This window comes from Phalacrocorax carbo, chromosome 2 (assembly GCF_963921805.1).
Source record: "Phalacrocorax carbo chromosome 2, bPhaCar2.1, whole genome shotgun sequence".
Lineage (NCBI taxonomy): Eukaryota > Metazoa > Chordata > Aves > Suliformes > Phalacrocoracidae > Phalacrocorax > Phalacrocorax carbo.
The window spans coordinates 73912779-73929594 of record NC_087514.1 but is presented as its reverse complement, the minus strand read 5'-3'; the positions used below and the strand labels follow the sequence as shown (position 1 = coordinate 73929594).

At 40.8% G+C, this 16816-nt stretch overlaps 1 protein-coding gene across 10 annotated transcripts in view; it reads left to right on the top strand.

Moving 5' to 3' along the window:
* Positions 1-16816, top strand: part of FHOD3 (formin homology 2 domain containing 3) — a 409609-nt gene that overhangs the window by 49986 nt on the left and 342807 nt on the right. For all 10 annotated transcript variants that reach the window (XM_064443292.1, XM_064443290.1, XM_064443289.1 and 7 more), the window contains exon 3: positions 10997-11061. In XM_064443292.1, the coding sequence (XP_064299362.1) occupies positions 10997-11061 (65 nt within the window). The remainder of the gene's footprint in view (positions 1-10996; positions 11062-16816) is intronic.

Genomic DNA, 16816 nt, shown 5'->3' with positions numbered 1-16816 from the left:
AAAACGTTGAAACAGAAAATGAATGCTAATTGATGCATTCTCCTATCATACAAAGATGAACTTTGACAGGGAAGTGACTGTGGTCTTCCTTGCTAATAATGGCAATGAATCATAACCAGGTATTTATAGAAAAATCCTGTTTTGATACCAGCAACTCTTCAGTATGAATCGGGGCGGGGGATGTTGGTCTCCTAATAAAATAGGCTCCCTTAAAAATAAAATTCCTTTCAAATTTTCCTTAAAATGTTAAGAGGAAAACTGTGGAGGGGTTTTGGTTGGTTTTTTTTTTTTGTTGGTGGTGTGTGTTGGTTGGGGTGGTGTGGGTTTTTTTGTTTTGTTCATTTTTTTCCTCCCTAATGCAACAGTCTTAGTGTTTCTCTTCTGGTCAAGGAATAGCTAGGCTCAAACCTAGGCTTGACTTTGGAACAAGTAACTATTTAAGACAGCCAGTCTAGGTACTATTTTCAAAGTGTCATATAAATTAAGTTTCGGAAATGTATAATTGAGTGAAACTATTTGAAATACAGCAGATAAACAATGGCAAAGTAAAGCATTTATATTCCACATGACAAGCACATGGTCAGCTGTTGGCATGTGTTTATTTACATTGAGTTAATAGAGAAGTTAAATGTAGAAAACATTCTGGATCTCGGTAACTCCAAAGACTAGAAGTTAATCTAATAGCAATTATGACTCTGATACAGGTGTCAACAGAATCTGATGTCAACATGATATGTGAAATTTACCTACTCTACTGCTGCTAAATTGCAACTATTAAATTAACTCTATTAAATACTTCTTGGCATTTTTTATACACACTAGCCAGCTGCACTCACTAGAACATACTTTTTCTTTTTAAAGTTGTCACAACTCTTACTCTTGTAGTTTTTAAGAGTAGAATACAGGCTTAGTTACATGCACAGGTTTTCTTTTTATTAAATGAAGCCTGTTTGTTTGAAATTTTCCTGAGTATATTTTTAAACCTTTTATTGGTTTTAATGCAGGTGCCCTGTCTGTCCCAAGGCACCCCCCCTCCCCGCTCAGGTATCAGGACAAACTCACCCACAGGCAGGCGTTTTAATGCTATTTGGCCAGTAGTTCATGAAGCTGTGAAATCATGGATGGATTTTAAGTTACCCCTTTTTTGGGGCATTTATTATTGTAAGATGATTGAAACTAAATTGGTGTGAGCGGATTCAGGGATGTAACAGTTTTCAAAGGTGATCTTCCTTTTGCAACACTATTATTCATGCTGTGTGATAGTCAAAAGCATTCAGCAGGGAATTGCATAATTTTTATTATTTTACATGTTACTAGTCTTATTGTAATTAGCTTCTGTATGGAAATTCTAGTATGTCTAATACCCATTAAATGCCCCTGTAGCAAATTTTCATCTTTATAATATCTGGTGGGCTAGTGATGGAAGTAGTACCCCTGTTGAAGCTTGGAAAAGAGGGAGAAACTGTATTAAATTACAATGATCCTGAATCTCAACAAGGCTTATAATCATTATGTGCTGATTTCTTAGGTCCTTGTGCTCTCTTTCTGATGACTGACCAGTACTTGCTGTCTAGTTCTTCCAGCAGATCACCACAGACCTTTAGATTTCAGCAGGGCTGGTGAAGTCGGCATACATTGTACCCTGCAGACTGCTGAAGCACTGAAGAATACCATGACAACAATGCCTGTTCTATGTTACTTTAAGGCATTAACAATTTCTTTTAGTTGATTGATTTTTCAGGATGGGAGGAATAATATGGCTGATTATGTACGCTTCCTTTTTCTTTGCTAACTTGATAAAAACTGATCTGGGATATCCCTTTATAATTACTTTTCTGAGATAACAAAGCAAAATCTGCTCATTTTTTCCATTTGCTGATTTTTGTCATCTTGGAGAATTTGTGTATGTCAGGAGTACCGGAGTTCAAAAGTATGTTCAAAGGTATGTTGAGGTAAAAGAAAGGCAATTAGAAGGTTCGAATAGGTTGATAAGCTGAACGTCAGACCTTTGATGTTAGAGGAGCTCAGTTTTGGATCACAGTGGGATTAAAATGGTCCTTCATCCCGCTAGTACTAGTTTTGGGAAGTGTAGAAACAGCACTGTGTGTTTTCTGTGTAGCACTTCTAGATTCTGCTGTATGGTCACTACAGAGAAGAGGCAGAGCCAACTGAAAGAATTGAGTCCAGTTGGCAACATAAACAAAAGTAACTGTCAATAGCAAGTTGTGTGCTGAAGCTGAGAGAAGGGGGTTAGACAGGTTAAGACAAGGTGATGTCCAGAGGTCCCTTCCAACCCCTACCATTCTGTGATTCTGTGACCTTTTTTATTTCCTGGTGAGCTGGAGTCCAGTTCTATTCCTTCATTCTGCAATACCTGGTTGCTGTTAACCAAAAGTTACACAGATGTCTCATTTGTATGTTTAAAATCATGATTTTTTTTAAAGTGAATTGTGAAAGAGTAATAGGACAGCACTATAGCACATGCATGGAAACTGGATTCAGGATGCCTTATGCTGTCTTGCGGTTTGTCTTCAAAGCTGTTACCGCAAAACTGCTTCACAGGAATAGAAGGAGGGGACTTCCAGAGGTGGGATGGATTCTAACACTTACATGTTAAAAATAGCTCAGAAGTATGGCAAAAGTTTACTATTAACTCGACATATCTAGCAAAATGTCATCAATGTTTTTAGCTTCCAGTCATTGCAACAGTAAAATTCCTCTGACTCTATAGATACTTGCTGAAATTAAACCAGAAGTGGTGTACTGGGTTTTGGTGGGGTTTGGGGTTTTTTTAATTGTTGTTTTGGTGGGTGGTGGATTTTAGGTTTTTTGTTTGATTTGTTCTGGTTTTTTTGTAGTTTGAAGTACTTACTGATACCTCTGAGATTTAGATTGTTGGCAAATTCAGGCTGAGTCCTGAACTCTTTGGAAATAAGATGGGTTATGTGATAGGTTGCAAATGGGAATTATAGATGGTGTAAGGCAAGGATGACAATGGTTTGTATAGTTGAATTTCAGCATAACAGCCACATCTCAGGAAGGCTTTAAAGGGTGCCATTGTATGTGCTGAAGGTTTGGAACAAGTTCCTCTACATTATATCCCACAGCAGTTCCTAGAATGTCAGGTTTTGCATATAGTATCCAGCTTTTCCATCTGCATGTGGATGTACAGGTGGCAGAATATTGGACTTTTTCCTTCCCTACCTTTCTACAGGGACATCAGGGTGTTCTTTTTTTAGCAAATTCCATATATTTATATACTTTCCTGACTACGTGCCAGGGCTAATTCTATCCTAAATGCTCCCTCTGTGGTACCAGGAATTGTAAATTAGTCTGCCTGCTCCTGGTCAATAATCTGTGAAATTGAAAGAGATGGGCTTTATATTATTGGCTTAACTGGTCTCCTAAACTAAATCTTGGGGAGGAAAAAACAAAGTCAGCCACCCTTTCTTCATATGTCTTAACTATGCAATCAGGGGAAAAAAAGGAGTGCACGCAGTTTTATTTCTGACGAAAGATCTCAAACTCCTATCCTTCATGCTTGCTTAGTGTAAGTTTTACTGCTTTTATTAAATGAAGAAAGGTATGTCAGGAACATCACTGTAAGAAAATTGTTTTCAATTAGAAATGTGAAATCTATTTAAAATCTCATGCCTCATACTAGGGAATACAAATTCACACTGGGGGAATTCAGGGGTCACCACCCTAACCTAGCAGGTTACCATGCCACTGACTTGGTGGAAGGTAAGCAAGTGTTCAAATAAACCTTCCCTGTGCAGGCATTGAAATCTCATATATAATGCTACCTTTACTATTATGTTATTTACAAAAACCTCATACTACTTAATATATGTAATCATTACGGCAAACATAGTCTCTTTCCATTCTCTACCCGCTGCCTTTGTTATTTACTGGTGGTTAGTGATGCTTTCTGGAAAAAGGATCGTTTCCTTTGTCTGTCTCAAAAGCCTCAACGAGCCTTTAATTTGGATAGGAGAGCCTACACATTAACGTAAAGAATTGGAGACAGCAACAGGAATAATATTAAAACTGAGCTTTACGTTGGCCTCAAATCAACGGATAAGAATTTTGGTATGATCGTGAAAGTATCATAAGAGAAAAAACTATTCAACTGCAGAGAGAGCAAGGTTTAAAGCTCTGACCTACACTGCAGGTAATTTCCTTGTCCCTTAGTAAGATTTTCCAGTACATGTAATGCCTGTACTGAAAAATTCACCCCAACTATAGGTAGAGCCTTTTGCTCAGTAGAAAGGAATTAAAGAGAGGGAGGACTTGTCCTTGTTTCTCTCATGCTGTTTTGTTTCTGGCTCAGCCTCGTTACTAGAACCTCCCTCCTGTGTCACTGTCTCTGCGTTCTTCTGCTGATTTGTGCTACTTCTTTTGCCATCAGCTTCTTCCGTACCGAGTTCCTCTTTAGCTCTGAATTACTCTGTCAGTGTTTTGCTGGAGAATGGGATTTCGGTTGGCATTTGTGAAGAAATTCTTTTTCTTCTTAGTGGTTGTGGGGGGTTTGCCTTTTTTTTTTGTTTAATTGTATCTATTAGGCAAAATGGTGCCCTCCTCCTCTTTTCTTTACTAAATTTGTAGGCATCAATAGCAAAATGAGTTACAGACCAGGAAATGAAGTTGCAACACACTTATCTGCATTTGAAATTGGTCGTTTTTCCTTGCTCAAAAAACCATGCCTTGAAGTTTACGAATGGCCTATGAGTAGTTCTGTCAAGGTCAATGGGCTTACTCTTGCATTTGAGGCTGTGTATAGAAGGAGAAATTTAATTGCACAGCTATCTTGGGGCCTTAACGTGAGATGTTTCCTTTGAGGATGGGTGCTTTAGATTTCCAACAGCTTTGAATCCTTAAGACTGGATGAAACAGCTTCCTGTCCTGTTGATTCTATGCTGCATTAATTTGCTCCTTCCTTGTCTAGTGACTGGAAGGATAAAACTGCAGCTTAGCAGCTGCAGACTATTTCATTTAAGAGAACATCTAACCCAAAGAATTTAGCAAAATTATTTCCCATTTCCAGAGGTTTCAGTGAATGTGGAACGAGGAGCACATATGAAAGGTCACAGTACCTCATAGTCATTTTTACCTCTGATGTGTGCCACTGTATCTGAGATCGCCCTTGGGTGAGGCTTGGCAAACAAGTCCATCAAGGAAGGGAGGTCATGAAAAGCAGTTTTCTGTATTAAATCAGGTGTTGGGGAAAGCAGGCATGTAGTAAAGTGCAAGATTGGCTTGGACAAAATTGCTCAAGTGTCCTGGGTGCTCATGCCTGTGCCCTCCCAAAAGAAAAACAAAGAACCCAACAAGCCAGGTGGGAAAAAAAGCTGAAAAATATAACCCAAAGGGCCCATGAAATAGGCTTCTTGACATCAGCAATGGCAGCCTAGTTAGTAGCTTACTGGATTCTTGGCTGGTCATCTTTTGAAGGTCTTTGGAGGGTTTTTTTGCCCCCTTTTTTTATGTGTGTGTGTTTAGTCTGGTTTTTGATAGCAGCCCCCTGGGACCTCCTCTCCTATAGTACTCTGGTCATCATTTCAATTTTTCTTCTTCTTTCTTGGAATAATTGGTGGACCTCAAACTAAAAAGGTTCCAAGTGATCCCACAGAAAATATCTTATATTAAGGTACTATTCAATGGCATAAAATATTCTGTTGTTGTTGTTGTTTTTCTCTGATTGTTTCTTTGTCAGCCTTACAGGAAGATCTGAAAATGGATATCTGTTTCCTCCTGCTTCCTGTTCTATGGCTGTTGACCAGTCTTTGCAGGCAGCTTTGCACAGCTCAGACATCAGTATGGTTTTATTCTTTCCTACTCAGTCTGGTTGTGGAGCCCAAGGATCTTGCACTTGCTTTAACAGTCAGATATGCACTGACTCTTCTATACCATTATTATGTTGTTTTTTCCAGTGCTATAGAGGATGTCTAGGTGGTGCTTATCTGAAGGCTTTAAGCCTCCCTCTTCTTCCTCCCCCCATCCTGTAGACTCAGAAGCACAAAAATATGGTCCTGTAATGGTCAGAGAAAATAAATCATACGGAGAGCATAGAGTGAAAGGCATTCCTGTGTGTGATGCAAGTTGGCAGGGCTTGCAAAACCAAGGGTGAATCTGCTAGTGTTCCTCGCTTCCCCTGCACTGAAATGGTGGCTGGTCGCGAGTAAATTGGCTGTTTGCTCCCACTGCCCCTGAGCAGCCTGTGGAATAACAGACTACCTGTAAGGCTGCATCAGGCAGAATGGCCATGCTTTCCTTTCAGTAGCAAATACATTTTTGCTTTCTTCCATTTGAAACCCCTCCCTGTAAGTCAACAATCGATTTTAGGAGGAGGGGAAAGAAACCCGCAAATCTGCTTTTGGAGACCAATTCAACTAGAAGTCGTTGTTGCTACATTTCATCTCCTTATTTTTGAAGACATGATCTTCTGGTCAAGTGTTTGATTCAGAGAGAAAGATAATATTTACACCTACTTGAAATATTTTACTGTAGGTTGTCTTCTGAAAAATAATGGCATAATAATAAACAACTTTCTTTTGCCCCTCACATCTGTACACCCCTTATAACCACTTGTGTAGACCTTCTGTGAGGACTGTACAGTGCTTACGTACCAGCAATATTTTTAAGGGCTGGACAAGACTGAAGTCCTGATAGAAGCAGGAGATGGGCAGCTGCCATGGTGCCTGTTTTGATGATGGGGGATGCAAGGCATAGAGAAACTAAACTCACGTGGTCAGAGTAGCTGAGGTCTGGCTTTTAATGTGGCACATGGGCACCTCTGTGGTGCCTTACCTTACTTGCTCACAACTGTTCAGGGAAGCCAGGACAGCATGGAGATTGAAAATGGGCCTTCTTTGTCTCTGAAGGAGACCTTAATGCCTGAGACATTCCTCTTTTGTTTCCTTCTATAGAAGAGATTTCTTCCTTTTGTCTGAAGTACTAATGGAGGGCGAGAGATTTAGGAATGTTTTGTTTTATTGTCTTTCAAAGAAAACCCAGTGTACCCTAGTAAGAATATAATGACTCCTGTGCAAGTGAGGAGCTACATCAACAAGAGATGCTCATATTAGTATTTTAAGTTTGCTACTCTGTCAAATATTCCTCAGATCCTTTGCAAATTAAATCATCCATAGGAGCCCTGGCGCTCCTGTGGGAAGGGGCAGCCATTAGAGATCTGCAGGATGTGAGCGCAGGCAAAGAGCAAACTTCAGCTCGCTCAGAGCTCAGATGGGAGGGGTTCCATGGGATGCTTCCACGGAAGGTAAAGGAACTAGTGAGTGCTGGGAGTTCAAGTACTCCCTCTGGGAAGCACAAAAACAGTTTATCCCCTATAAGGGAAAGGGAAGTAAGCGGAGCAAGAGGCCCCCTTGGCTCAACCATGAACGCTTGGGTCTACTCAAATCCAAAAGGGAAGCATACCAGAGATGGAGAAGTGGAGGATTATCTGTCGAGAGCTACAAGGGCTTAGCCAGAGTGTGCAGAAATGCAGTTAGAAAAGCAAAAGCCCAGCTTGAATTGAAACTGGCCGCAGATGTAAAAATTAACAAGAGAGGGTCTTCAGGTTTGTCAATCACAAGCAGAAACAGAAGGAAAACATAGGCCCACTGTTAAACAGAAAAGGAGAGTTAGTCACCAAGAATGCTGAAAAGGCAGAGGTCCTTGACACTTTCTTCGCCTCTGTCTTTACCAGCACTGTCGGGTCCCAGGCTTTGGGAATGAAATTTCTGGTTGATCCAAACACCGACCCACCATCAGTGAAGGAAGAGTTAGTACATGAATTACTACAGGAGTTTGACCCCTATAAATCGATGGGCCCTGATGCCATCCACTCGAAAGTGTTGAGAGCGCTGGCTGACAACACTGTGAGGCCACTCTCCATAATCTTCGAGAAGTCGTGGAGAATGGGGGATGTCCCAGAGGACTGGAGGAAGGCAAATGTTACCCCTATCTACAAGAAAGGCTCGAAGGAGGATCTGGGTTATTATAGGCCCATCAGCCTTACTTCAATCCCTGGGAAAGTTATGGAACGAATCCTCCTGGGGGCCATCAAAAGTCAAATGAAGCACGCGACTGGGAAAAGCCAACATGGCTTCACTAAAGGCAGATCGTGCTTGACAAACCTGGTGGCCTTCTATGACAAAGTGACTTGCCTAGTTGACATGGGGTGGGCAGTGGACATTGTCTACCTGGACTTCTCCAAGGCTTTTGACACAGTCCCCCATGGAGTGGGGTCCCCTGGGGATCAATATTGGGCCCATTGTTATTCAACATATTCATAAGTGGTTTGGATAATGGGATCAAGTGTAGCCTGATAAAGTTAGCTGGTGACACAAAGCTGAGTGGGGAAGTAGACACTCCAGAAGGCAGAGCTGCTCTGCAGGGAGATCTGGATAGGCTGGAAGAGTGGACCAGCAAGAACCCTATGAAGTTCAACAAGGAGCAGTGTAAGGTCAGGCACCTGGGAAAACATAATCCAGGAGTGCAGCACAGACTGGCACCTACCTGGCTGGAGAGCAGCTCTGTGAAAAGGGACCTGGGGGTCCTGGTGGAGAGAAAGCTCAACATGAGGGAACAGTGTGCTGCTGTAGCTAAGGCAGCCAACAGGATGCTGGGTTGCATCAAAAAGGGCATTGCCAGCAGAGAGAAAGAAGTCATTATCCCACTCTACTCAGCGCTTGTCAGGCCACACCTGGAGTGCTGTGTGCAGTTCTGGTCCCCGCTATACAAAAACGATGGGGACAGGCTGGAAGGGGTCCAGAGAAGGGCCACCAAGATGATCAAAGGACTGGGAAGCTGCCATACGAGGACAGGCTGGGAGAGCTGGGTTTGTTCAGCCTTGAGAAAAGGAGGCTCAGAGGGGATCTCATTCACCATGTACCAGTACTTAAGGGTCAGGTACAAAGAAGATGGAGGTTCCCTTTTTACATGGAGTCACATGGAGAGGACAAGGGGGAATGGGCACAAGTTGCTCTTGGGGAGATTCTGATTGGACACCAGAGGGAAATTTTTCACAGTGAGGACAGTCACCCATTGGAATAATCTCCCCAGGGAAGGGGTTGTTTTGGCCATGTTGCATACCTTCAAGAGTCGTCTGGGCAGGGTGCTGGGCCATCTTGTGTAGTCTGTGCTCTTCCTGGAAAGGTTGGACTAGATGATCCCTGAGATCCCTTCCAACCTGTGATTCTGAGAAAGGCCATCTCCAACTGAATCGGCAGGAGTTTAGGTGGTCAGAGAGTCAGTCCTTGACCTGGAATTGCTTCAGGAAACTTTAAAATCCAGACTGCAGCCAGCTCTTATGGGGGAATAGCATGTTGCTGCTTGGTACTTCAAAAGACCTGCAAACCAGCAGCCATGTTAAGAAGAAGGTTCATGCTTTTCCTGCTTTATCCTAATGCTGTTCAAGCAGACCCTTCAAAGACCAATTTCATTTGAGGTTTGATTTTTTTTTTCGTTCTTTTTTTAAAATCTGTGGAGAAAGGTTGCCATTCTGAAACTGGAACTGATTCCTTTATTACTGGGTACGTAGTTCCACATTAACCATTTTTTTCAGGTACTTAATGTGGGGTTTTTTCCTGTATTCTTCTGAGAGTAATATTTTTCTGAAAATATTTGTCACTGCTTCACTGACCTGCCTTCTGCAAATTCTTTAGGAGATGGTATAAAACGTTCTTTTCTTGTTGAAATTAATGAAAAATATTTTTGTTCCTCAAAACAACTGTGGGCAGGATAACAGCAAAGTGGGGAAGAGCCTTTTTTCTTGGAAATAGTGGGTTTGTTCTGATGAAGTTTCAGCCAGTGAGAAATTCTGCTGGGTGTCTGGGTGAAAGGGTTGGCCCTGAAATCTCTCACCAGAATTGTAATGCCTATAACTAAGGAAGGTTGTGCTGCTTTTTAATTTGCTTTTAATTCCTGTGTAGAAGTGGGTCTAGGGTTTGCATGACGCAAACTAAGCTGCATTTGAATGTGTTCTAAAACCAGTTTCGCTTCTTGCATGTTTTCCTATGAGAAATTCACAGAATCACAGGAGGGCCGAGGTTGGAAGGGACCTCTGGAGGTCATCTGGTCCAACCACCCTGCTGAAGCAGGGCTGCCTAGAGCCAGTTGTCCAGGAATTGCATCTTTAGCTTCAGAGAAGGGAGAGAGAATATGCTGCTGTATGGACGGAAAAGACATTTGGCTTTTCTAACTTTCCTGCCTTCCATCAAGTGAGCAAGTTTGGGGGCAGAGGCAAGGTGCTGGCTGTGTCCTGATACTAGTTTGTGGGTGGAGCACCTAGAAATCAAGAACAATTCTCTTGTCCAGATTGAAAAGATGCATCTAATACCAATTTGTCTGAAAAACAAATGAGAAATGTAGCAGCTAACAAATGAGACTGTAGCAGAAGTCATTCTATTTAAGACTATGATGAAACTGAGACAGTACCAGTGTGAAGGAGGACTCAATTTTGCTTCATGCATGAAAAGCATATCTATCCTGCTGCTTTCAAGAGTCATTGCAGGCACATGAGCAGATTTGTGAAAGTGTAAGCAACTTCTTGTTTGACTTTGGGGTTTTTTTCATACTTTACTATGCCTAGCTTTAAAATAGTTCTGTGAAAATTAAAATGTGCGGTCATCCCTTGGTACTCCTCTAATATGGATTTCTAGAGAGTCATTGTGTTGGGTTGACCTTGGCCAGCTGCTGTCTTGCTCTCTGCCCTCAACAGAAGAGAGGGAAAATAAGATGAAAAAACTTGTTGATTGAGATAAAGATGGGGAGATCACTTACCAATTATTGTCATAGGTAAAACAGGCTTGACTTGTGGAAAATGAATTCATCACCAATTAAAATAGAGTTGGATGATGGAAACAAAGACATAACTCGTAACACCTTGCCTCACCACCCACCCTTTTTTCCTAGCCTCAGTTTCACTCCTTCATTCCCAACTTCTCTACGTCCTCCCTACACCTTTATAAATTTATCTTGTTTTCTATTTTAGGAGGGGCAAGAAGCACAGTATAATTCTGAGGACGCAGCTGTCGGTGAGAGTCCATGCCTGCATTGGTAAGTGAAGTTCCACATGCCTGAAAGAGAACAAATAAACAGAATCCATCTCTGAGAAGCAAATCTGGGGAGCATGAATAAGGCTTGCTGTGTTCCAAGTTAAGGATAACAGCCAATAAATTGATTTCTTCGTTGTGTTTGTTGCGTGCTACAATTAGGTTATATTAGTTACATTACCCTTAAAGTATGTTAAACAGCTCAGGAAGTATAGGATTTTACAGTAAAGCATGATGGCTGGGGTGTTTTGGAGAATCTTGGATTATCTATCTTGCCACAGCCTTTGTGAGTGCCTGAAGAAGACACTGTTCTGAATTGGGAAGGGGATCTGAAGAATTGTTGGCTGACAGCTAATTACTGCATTTTAATAGCATGTAATGCTTATTACTTCACATCTTGCAGATCTTGGTCACATATTTGTCATTATCACAGTGTTAATGCCTTAAAAACCCTGGTTAAGACAATGCTGTCACGAAGAAAAGTCTAATGAAAGTCATAATTTGCATGTCGTAAGAGCTTTAAGGTTGCATAAATGGAGGCTGATGTGCTGTGATGGTGTTAATATGTTCTCCAGTGTTCTGCAGAGCAGTGTGTTCACAGAGTGTTAGTGGCAAAGCTAAAGACTATGTTCTGGTGATATTATGGTAGATGTTATGGGTGGCTGGTTTAAAAAAAAAATAAAAACCTTATATGTATGTGCCACAGTTGCCATTCTGTATCCAATTTCTCTGTAGCAGATTCAACACCCTAATATGTATAGCTTGTAGTTGGTCTTGTTTCAGGAGGTCATAGCTGAAGTATTGAAATATAGATACTTTCCTTAAAAGGAGGAGGGGAAAGTCTAAGTTTTATATTATTTCCACAGTGCTACTGCTATTGGAGGATTCAGGCTTTAAAAACAACTAAACTTCTTTCCCCTGCCTCAAGGACGTGTTATGAAACAGCCTTTCTGGGAATTTGAACTGAGTATAAGCAACCTACAGAATTCCTCGAATACCTCCCATTGAGAGCAATCTCTAGGCTGCCTCACACAGGAATAGATTTTCCTCTACTACTGTTGGCTTGAGGAAGTACAGCAGAGCAAGCCTACGTGTTAAGTATTAGCGGAGAAACAGAGATGCTATGAAGTCTAGGTTGAATTTATAAATGTGAATGAAATTAAGAACAGCTTGGAGAAGCTTGTTCTCATTAGGTCTGGGAATATATTTGCCAAAACAGACGGGTGCAGCAAGACAAGATTTCATGTTTCCTGGATTGAGGTTTTATAAAAACAATTTTCATGTAAAAATTTTTGTCCAGAGTGCAGCCATCGAGGAATTGGAGCACACCAGGTTCTGAGCTTCCATGTGTGGTTGCTTTGTTGTTACCTGTTTGCATTCAAGCTCAGTGTGGGCAATTAAGCGTATTACTGTGCATGAATTTTAATGGTTCCTGTATGAAAGTGTGTTCCTTTGTCAGGTGCTGTTACTCTTTGGCAGCAGTGATGCATTCAGTGGTGAGTACAGAGGAAGCCAGGCTGCAAAACTTGAGTCCAGATTTCAAACTCCTAAAGCAGAGGTGTGTTTGGATATGGGCTTTTGGCTTGGTTTGTTACAGGCAGAAAAGCCAAATGCAAGATCTGGTTCTAATTTCCAACCCCCCTGCTGAAGTTTAGATTTTTAGGGTAAGTTTTTGTTTCAGTCCATAGCTTGATGTAATGTAGTTTCTTCTCTTTTCTTTTTAATTTCTACATATCAAATGCATATTTTTTTTTTTTGGTATGAGATAGTTTGAAAGAGTCAGGGACACTGCGGTTCTTAGTACTGGCCTTGTTTGATGACCTGTGCCTGGCAGTTAAATTTGTCACAGAATAAGAGGTTTGTTTCATTGGCACAGTGGGTACTTTTCTTCATCTTGTGCATACTTTCACATCAGCTGCCTGTTAATGTCTTATTTTGAAATACAAGCATTAGGTTTAGAGGTTGAAGGATGTGTTACATATTTGGAGTAGAAGCCAGGAGCTAGAGGAATCTGAGATGGTGTTACGTGGAGTAAAACTGACTTGCTTTGGCTGCTTTCTTTCAGTCCTCACAATATCCTTGGAAGGCATTGTGGTTAGCAATGTTACTGACTCTGCAAAGTCCCCAGTAGGTAGCTAGGACTGCTTTCTGAGATGATGTGGTTTGTTCTGTAGTGTCCTTGCTGCAGAGTCTCCTGTCATCCTTGTGTTCAAGGTTTTACTTTTCTTTGTAGAGCTGAGAGGTGTAAAGAAATAGCTTTCCTGTTATAAACTCTCCCATTCGGAAGTTGGACCAATATTTTTTTTTCTTCTCCCTAACATGTTGTACTTTTAAATTGTGGGAAATACACAAGTGTTTATGTTCAGATGTCCAGATAAAGTTTTCTGTCATTAGTGACTTCAAATCTCTGGGGAATCCATTGGGCTTTAGTGTCAGAGGATGTACTGACTACAGGCCAATATTTCATGAAACTTAGGAAAGTTTAGCAAGTCCCATGTCCAATGTGGTGGGTTTTTTGGTATTAAGCAGGGCAGAGAAGGAATAAAGCTCAACAACTGGAGTGCAGAGGTTGTTAGTAAGTAGTATTTTTTTGCTCTATCACATACAAGTCACTCCTAAACATCTCACTCAATACCTTCTTCCCCCTCCCCCCATTTGAGTTCTTGTCTTACATTCACACTAAGGACTTTCAGCATGGAGGAACACATTTTCTTTTAAATATCACTCTGCTTTTTCCCATTTTAGCTTGGTCTTGATTAAATTGTTCAGGACTAATTAAAAGGTAATTTTAAAATAAAATTTGGTTTTAATACAAACTGCAATATTTACAGTGTTTTTTAATATCGATAATATTGCTGAAACCAGTTTTGTTCGTAGAACATAACTAATTGAAAATTATAGATGTACTTTTGTACTTGTTGATGTTAAAATACCTTAGTGGAGGAAGATCAATCCTTAAATCACAGTGTCAATTGGGTTTTTTCCACAATCTGTCAGATTTGACCTTTTATTTAAATTAGATTTATTGTGAGTTAATACACTGTGGGAAAAGTCTTTCTGGTATTTTTGGCAGCCGTTTGACTTTACTTGTTTGTATTTAGTTGTGTCTTAACGTAATTTTAATTTGTATGTATTTAACAAACGGGGCTCAGCTGAAGCCTTGATAAAGTCCAATGTAAATGAGGATGTAGCTTTACAGGGTGAACACCAACAGTGCCAAGAACTTTAGTCCCTGAAACTAAAGGGAAGCTTTTAGTGAGAGCAACTCTTTGACAGTGCAGTTTTAAAGATGTTTAAAAGCTCCACTCGTCCTGGAGAGTGACTTGGTTTATTGATTACATCCTTGCTTGGACAGCTCTGTTTGCAGCTGCTGCTTCATTTGTCTGTTCATTGCTTCTTGGTAGTTTTCTCTCAAAATCTGAGGTGGTCTCTGAGAGAAAAGGCACCATTTACTCTTACATATCTGGATGCAGTATCTAGCCTAAGAGAGTCCCATGTCCTCTTTTAAAGCACTTACGCCTGTGATGGGGAATCGGGAGAGCTGCTCCCAATACTGACAATGAGGTTTGGACAGAGACCCATGACAATGACTTAGAATGATTCTACCAAAAGTAGTTTGACATAACCTTCAGGTGCTCATACGGTGTAATACAAGAAGAATGCAAATAACAAAGGTTGATGTAATTCTGAATACATGCATTGGCTTGGGATTGCTCAGAGTGCCGTAGCTTGGAAGGTCAGAAAATGTTACAAGGTATATTTTATATTTTACTTCTCCTTTGTGTCACTTTATTAATAAAAAAGCCAAACCCAAAACAACGCCCTCAACCCTCAAATGGTAATTTAAAACGTTTTTGCACCATAAAGTTATGGTTTTGTATGGTTATAGCTCCTCTCTGTATTTGTGCAAAGTCTTTCCTTTATCTGTCTACAGATTAAAAATAATTTGCATAGATATATGTGTGTATTATGTTTCATAGCATGGTCCAGCAAGGTCCCTCAACAGTATGCAAGTACATTGTTGCAAGAGTCTTGCTAAACATGTAATATAGCTTCATTATCAGTCATTATAACCATTTTATAATCCTGTTCTATTGGCTTTTGGACAAGGGCAGTTGCAGATTTACCAGAGCACAGTGCTTAAGTGACATACAGTGTGCCCGCCCGCCCTTCCGCATCCTTCCATGGGCGCTCAGCGGTGGGTTATAACCAAGTATGTGACACGAGAGCTGCCATGCCGAACGGCAGCTGTTTCTAGCCCCTGCTATCAGGGCATCTGCTTTAACTAGCAGTGTTAACACCAATAATGCCTTTTCATGCAGCTCTTTGGATCGTCTTTTTGACATCCTCTCATGTCCATAAATATCTCCTTGAGCTCCTTTTGTTCCGGGATACCTGAGGGAAGCTGTAAGCTAGTTGTAACAAGGAGGCTAGTAGAAGCCAGCTGTTTTTATTTGCCCTGTAGTGGCTGAAGTATGCAGCTAGTCCTTTTTTCCATGTACAGTTTTCCCTCTGTTATCCATTATAACATGACATAAACATATCCGTTGTTGCATGTATTACAGCAGATATGATTAGGTTCTGCAGCTATTTATGCATCTGTTGAACCTTCTGGGGACCTGTCCCTCCAGGTGCTTGAGATGCAAATTCCTCCCCAGTGCAACCACGCTGCTTTCACAAAGACAAAGTCATGTCTCAAGTCTGTAACTGTATCTGGCACTTGTTGCAGAGAAGTTAAGGTACACGGACAGAAGTGGGGAAAAAAATGTGGTTTGTCCTCTTGTGAGTATAGTATCAAAGGGTAGAAAAGCCAGTGAGATTCTGGTTAAGGAAGTGTGTGAAACAGTGTCGTGTTTCGTTCTCTGAGGGCAGAGTTAAGCTTGTGCCTACAGCCCATGTATTGGTACGGTCTCACTTGAGATGCTTCTTCCTACAAATATCATTATCGTATTGCATCTGTCTGGCACACGTGTGTGTGCTGCGTGCTGGAGTAGGGTTCTCACAACCATGGACACTGTGAATGAAGATCCTCTAGTTCATACTTTAAAACTTTCTGATTTCTTTTTTTTTTTTTTGAAGGGCGTAGCTTATTGAGGTTAAAATAAACAGCTTTCTTTTGTTAAGGGAGTTTCTGAATACACTAAAAAGAGTCTAGTTAAGCTTTTCTAAAGGAAGCTTAATTGTGGCACTATGAGCTCTTTATTTGGGCAAGCAGTGATTGATACGTTCCAGTGAAAGTCTCAAGAAAGGTGCTTTGGGTTGTTTGGAGGGCATTTTACAGTTTTCTGTTCAGTGTTAGGCATTCCTAATAGAAAACATTTTCATTTTGAGAGAGGGAACATGTGGAGAGCATTAGCAGTTCAGCAAAACGTGCAACCGATTCGGATTTAATTTAAAGGGAACAAAAGAGGTGCCTTGAGAATTTGTCGGAAGCGCTGTGGTTTTGCCTTCTTTGTGCTGATGGTAACGAGAGAGAGAGAGAAAGGTGAGTTAAAATTGCTTTATCAAATATCATCTTAGCATAATTGGGACAGAAAAGATGGTGATTAATGGATTTAATAGTGCTGCACAGCGATCCTGCATGCGTTGTGGATTTGTAATCATGATATGCTTCCTATGACTCTCGCTGTAACATGGTAAAAGTCCTGGCTTAAATGAAGATAATAAACAACATGTTTATTAGATGTAAACTGACATCACACAAATTGAAAAAATGTGAAAAGGAATGCCAGAGCTTGGGGGGATTTTCTTTTTTTAAG